Consider the following 5548-nt stretch of genomic DNA (forward strand, 5'->3'; position numbering starts at 1 on the left):
TTATTATTAATAATAATAATAATTTTTTTTTAGGTTACGGTTTTGTGGACTTTGAATCTCCGATTGCTGCGGAAAATGCGGTCAAAAATTTGCAGACACAGGGAGTTCAGGCACAGATGGCTAAGGTTTGCCCACTATTTATGATTTATTTATTATTTTTATTTGTAGTTTTATTTTATTTTTTTTTGCTAACACAACATATCTTGTTTTTTTCTAATAATATTAAATAAATATATGATAATAATAATAGTTAGTATTTATTAAATAATTCACTGCTTAGTAGTGTTTTTTTTGTTTGTTTATATATTTTTTGTTGTATTTGTTAAGTGTTTAAAATATTTTTTTTGTCCACTAATTTCAATATTAATATATATATATAAATAATTATATAATAATTTTTTTTAATTAGTTTTTTTCCATATATTTGATTTGAGTGTTTTTTTATAAATAGCTTTATGTGTTTTTTTTCATTATTAATGCATTTATTTATTTATTAAATAATTTTTTTTGTTGGAAAAAACGATTTTCTCTTTTAATCTCATTTTATTAGATTTTTTTGCAGTTAATATTTTTTATATATTATAAAAATTGATTTTTTGTGTTATTTTTTTTATTTGTAGATAATTTAGTTTTAGATTTTCTATATATATATATATATATTTAGTAAATTTAATATTTAAGTTAATGTTTAGTTTTTTATTATTTAGTTTTCTTTACACATATGTATAGTTTTTAAAATGAAAATTGATTGCACACTATTATCTAGTAGTTTATTATTATTTTTTGAATTTTATTTTATTTAATCTCAACTAATAGTTTTAATAAATTAAAAGTTTTCAAAAAACATAAATTATTTACTTTAAAAACCTATTATGTTTTTATTTATTTTGTTTTCTCCAAAAGTTAATAATTTATTATTAATTGTTTTAATTTTTTGTTGTAAAAAATTTTGTGTTGTGTTTTTTGTTTTGTTTATTTTCAAAAAACAATTTTTATCCATCATTTATTTTACTTATAGTTATTATTATTAAATATATGTTGAATATTATCATAAGTTATTATTAATATTATATTTTGTTTTAAAACATTTATATATATATATATATACTAGTTTAGTCTTAAATTTTTTTTAAAAATTTAAATTTAGTATTATATTTATTATATTTAGTTTGTATATTATTAAAATATTAAGATTTATTTATAAATATGTATTTTATATATTTTTTTTTAAATAATAATTTATTTACTAATAAGTTATTAATATATTTAATGTCTCTAATAATGTCATTTTTCTCTCTCTTTTTTTTATTTCGCATTTCTCTATCAAAAAAAAAACAAAATCAAAAACAAAATACAAATCAAACAAACGATTTATTTGAAAACAATTTTTTTTAAAAAAATATATACAAAAACTCTACCGCTATTTAACCACTGCTTCTCCTACTTCTTGTCGATGTTGTTGTTGTTGTTATTATTATTGTTGTCTTCTTCTACTACTACTACTACTACCACTTCTTCTGCTGCTTCTTCACCTAAAAAAAACAAATCCGATTGAAATCAAATTGAAAACAAACAAAAACTTTTATTTTTTTTTATTAACTGATCCTTCTTCTACATCACCTTTAAAATTCAATACATAAAAAAACCAACTGTCCTTCAAAATAATAATATTAATAATAATAATGACCTCCTATTCCTCCTCCACTATAACCACAGTGTACTGACACAAATCGGAACAAACTATCTTCTTCTTCTACTTCCCCGCAGACAAACAAATTGGTGAGGACTTAGACCTTAAGACATTTTTTTTGATGATATAACAGATGATAATAACATATTTTTTTTGTTATTGTTTTATTAATATATATATATATATATATATATATATATATCATAATTAATTTTTTGTTGTTGTTGTTTATAATTTAATATTTTTTTAAATGTATTTTTTGTTGTTATTGTCATTGTTTTGTTATGTAATGTAATTATCACACGAAATGCACAATTTGTTTGTTTTTTCTCTCTTTCTCTCTCTTTTATATATACTATATATATGTTTATCTATTATTGTTAATTGTTTTTGTTATCCTTAATGTGTTTTTTGTATGTATATCCTTAAATGTTATGTTATTTATGTGTTATGTTTTTTAATTATTAAATTATAATTTTTTTATACTGTTTATATACAGTTATTATATACTATATTTACATAATATTTAGTATACATAATTTAATTATTTTGTTTTTTTTGTAAATTTTATTTATTAAGTAATGTATGTATTATAATAATTTAATAATAATTTAGTTTAAATAACTTTATTATTATTATTAATTATGATTTATTATTATTATTTTAACCTATGCAACTTTTTAAATGTAATTAAATGTAAAATAATTATATATATATATTTTTCATACATTTACCGTAATTATATGCATGAAATTTCTACTAGCTAAATTTTGTTTATTTGCATTTTTAATTTTTAATGACAGCACCTAAATTAGCACATAATAATAATAATTATTATTAGTATCTAATTTAATATCTATATATAATAATTGCTAAATATATATATATAATTTATAAATTAATTAATTTTGACATCAAAAATGCTAATATGATTTTTTTTAATTTTTTGTTTTTTTTGTTGGTTGGTTGGGTGCGTGTGTTTTAAACCTTTTTATTGGTTAGCAGCAACAGGAACAGGACCCGACCAATTTATACATAGCCAACCTGCCGCCATACATGACCGAAACGGAACTGGAGTCAATGCTGGCCCCGTACGGCACTGTCATATCAACTCGCATACTGAGAGACGCCAATATGCAGCCAAGGGGTGTCGGCTTTGCCCGGTATGTACCAGTCGTACTCCAGTATCTATCCATGTTAATACATGGCACCCATACCATACATCCACCCAATCGATGATCCCTTACCTCATACATACAAATACTTTTTAACTTTTTAATTACTAACTAATTGTTTGTTTGTTTGTTTGTCAACAAAAAAAATAAAGTATGGAAAGCAAAGAGAAATGCGAGTCAATCATCACTATATTCAATGGTAAACTGCTTCCCACCTGTAAAGAGGCCCTTCTGGTCAAGTTTGCCGACGGCGGTACCAAAAAGAAGTCTCAGTTCAAGACATCCGACGGCCGGTGGCGAGACGGTGAACCCATACCCATATCGTACGATGGCTCCGGCCTAACACAAAACGGTGTGGCCACACCATTGATGCAGTCGGCTATGAGCCAGTATCAGCGCCAGTATTCGACACCCGTATCGGCTGCCTATCCAACTGCACTGCAGACAACACCGTGGCTGCACCCACAGGCGCCCACCCAGTACATTGTACAGCCACATCACATGGCACAGGTCATACCCGGTGTCGATCCAAACACCCTACACTTTAGTACACTGATGCCCCAGTTGACGGCCCAGATGTCCCAAATACAGTTGTCGGGTGTATCGGGTGCCTCCTATGTGACTGGCAATCCGCACGCCGCCTACGGCAATGCCATGTATCCGACACAACTGATCCAAACGATGGGACCGATGGGCGGCGACGACCCGTCCAATCCTAATCATTCGGTTAGTTCGGGATCGGCTTCCGGCGAGGATCAGCATTCGTATCAAATGTACAATCAGTCTAAATGATGGGATGGGTTGGACGTACCAATTGATGACTACGATGTCGACAACAACAACACACTTACATACCTAACCAACCATTTGAAATGATTGGACACATTTGAAGACAACAACAACACAAAAAATATAAGAGTTAAACAAATAAACACAAAAAATAATAGGTTTTTAATACACATACACAACAACAACAACAAAATACATACATATTATACACACATTTAAACACAAAAAACATAAAACACATAAACCATTGTCTTATATATATATATTAATTGATATATTGATTGATATATACATTGATCTTCCATTTGATTGATTGATTGATTTTTTTTTTATAAAAAATAGTTTATTAATCATTAATAATTTAGTTTGATTTATAAAAAAATATATAAGAAATTATTGAAAACAAACAAAAATCAATGACCAACAAAACAAAAAAACAATCGACATTTTTTTTATATATATAATTATTATTATTTAATTCAATTTTATTTGATTTTATTTAAACAATTTTTTTTAAATAATTAATTGATTTGAATTTTTTTTTTATATCACTAATCCAAACAACAACAACAAAATTGTGTTTTTTTATAAATTAATTAATACTAATAATAATGATAATAATTCAACAAAATCATCTTTTTATGTTATTTTTTTTAAAATAATAATTAATATTATTAATAATAAGGATATATAAACAAAATTAAATAAAACCCCTTTTAAATTGATTTTATTGAAACAATAAAATAAACAAAATCAGGGCTTTTATATTAAATACAACCAAATTTGTATAATTCAAACAAAAAAATTATGTAATTTTAAAAAAACAACGATTGGTCTATAAAATACCAGTCAAGCCTTCAACACAATTGTAATCAATTAATACTAATATTATTAATAATAATAATAATTCAATTTTAATAATAATAATGATTATACTAATAATTAGGATTTATTTTGCTATAAAATGATTTTTTTTTGGATAAATAATATTTTTAACGATGATGATGACAATATTGATAATAATAATAATAATAATGATTGAAAAAAATTGTTGATATTTATAACTATTTACGTATATATATATATCTATATATTTAATTAGAAATATATATATATATATGTATAATATACATGTATAAATATTGTACAAATATTGACCAAATATGATCCCCTCTCTCATTCAACAAAATATTTATTAAAAAAAAAACATTAAAAAATAATATTTAATAAACACACAACAAAAACAAAACAATAATTAAAAATTTAGCGAACAATTTGTTTGATTATTAACTTTTCTTTCAAAAAAATATTTTTTCAAAAATTTAATGCATTTTGTATAAAAAAATGTATAAAAATATGTTAAATATATATATATACTTATATATTATTCAAAAAATTTAGAGACAAACAAAAAACAACAAATTGTGATAATTAATTAATTATGATTATTATGATTATCATTAGTATTATTATTATTATTATTAGAAATAATGTAATTATTGTATAGAAAAACATTCATTCCATTGGATTTATATTAGAAATATTAATAATAATTAAGTTTTGTTTTTATTTGCTATCAAACAACAAACAAACAGCAAAAAAAACTAATTAATAATACAATTGTTTTATATTTGAAGGATTAATAATAATAATAATGTTTTTTAGGAGACTAAATGAAAAGCCATTTTTTGGAGACATTTTTTTTGCTATCGACTAATTATTTTCTTATTGTATGTAAATTATTATTATTATTATAATAACTATTAACGAAAAATTTAATTCCCTATTATTAATGTAATTTTGATGATTATTATTATTATTATTATTATTATTATTATACTGTATTTAGAGAAAGTTTATACAAAATTAATGTTTTTATTAATTAGTAATCGTA

At 22.9% G+C, this 5548-nt stretch overlaps 1 protein-coding gene across 5 annotated transcripts in view; it reads left to right on the forward strand.

The window, feature by feature from the left end:
• Positions 1 to 3945, forward strand: part of LOC128961753 (RNA-binding motif, single-stranded-interacting protein 2-like) — a 40110-nt gene extending 36165 nt beyond the window's left edge. For 2 of the 5 annotated variants that reach the window (XM_054308019.1, XM_054308035.1), the window contains exons 4-7: positions 34 to 125; positions 1717 to 1779; positions 2693 to 2853; positions 3018 to 3945. In XM_054308019.1, the coding sequence (XP_054163994.1) occupies positions 34 to 125; positions 1717 to 1779; positions 2693 to 2853; positions 3018 to 3657 (956 nt within the window). In that variant the 3' untranslated portion in view covers positions 3658 to 3945. The remainder of the gene's footprint in view (positions 1 to 33; positions 126 to 1716; positions 1780 to 2692; positions 2854 to 3017) is intronic. The other 3 variants (XM_054308027.1, XM_054308042.1, XM_054308050.1) reach the window with 3 other exon arrangements.
• The last annotated feature ends 1603 nt before the right edge of the window (positions 3946 to 5548 follow it).

The sequence above is a fragment of the Oppia nitens genome, unplaced genomic scaffold (genome assembly GCF_028296485.1).
Source record: "Oppia nitens isolate AA-2021 unplaced genomic scaffold, nextdenovo-longstitch-racon4-pilon3 scaffold14_pilon_pilon_pilon, whole genome shotgun sequence".
NCBI lineage: Eukaryota > Metazoa > Arthropoda > Arachnida > Sarcoptiformes > Oppiidae > Oppia > Oppia nitens.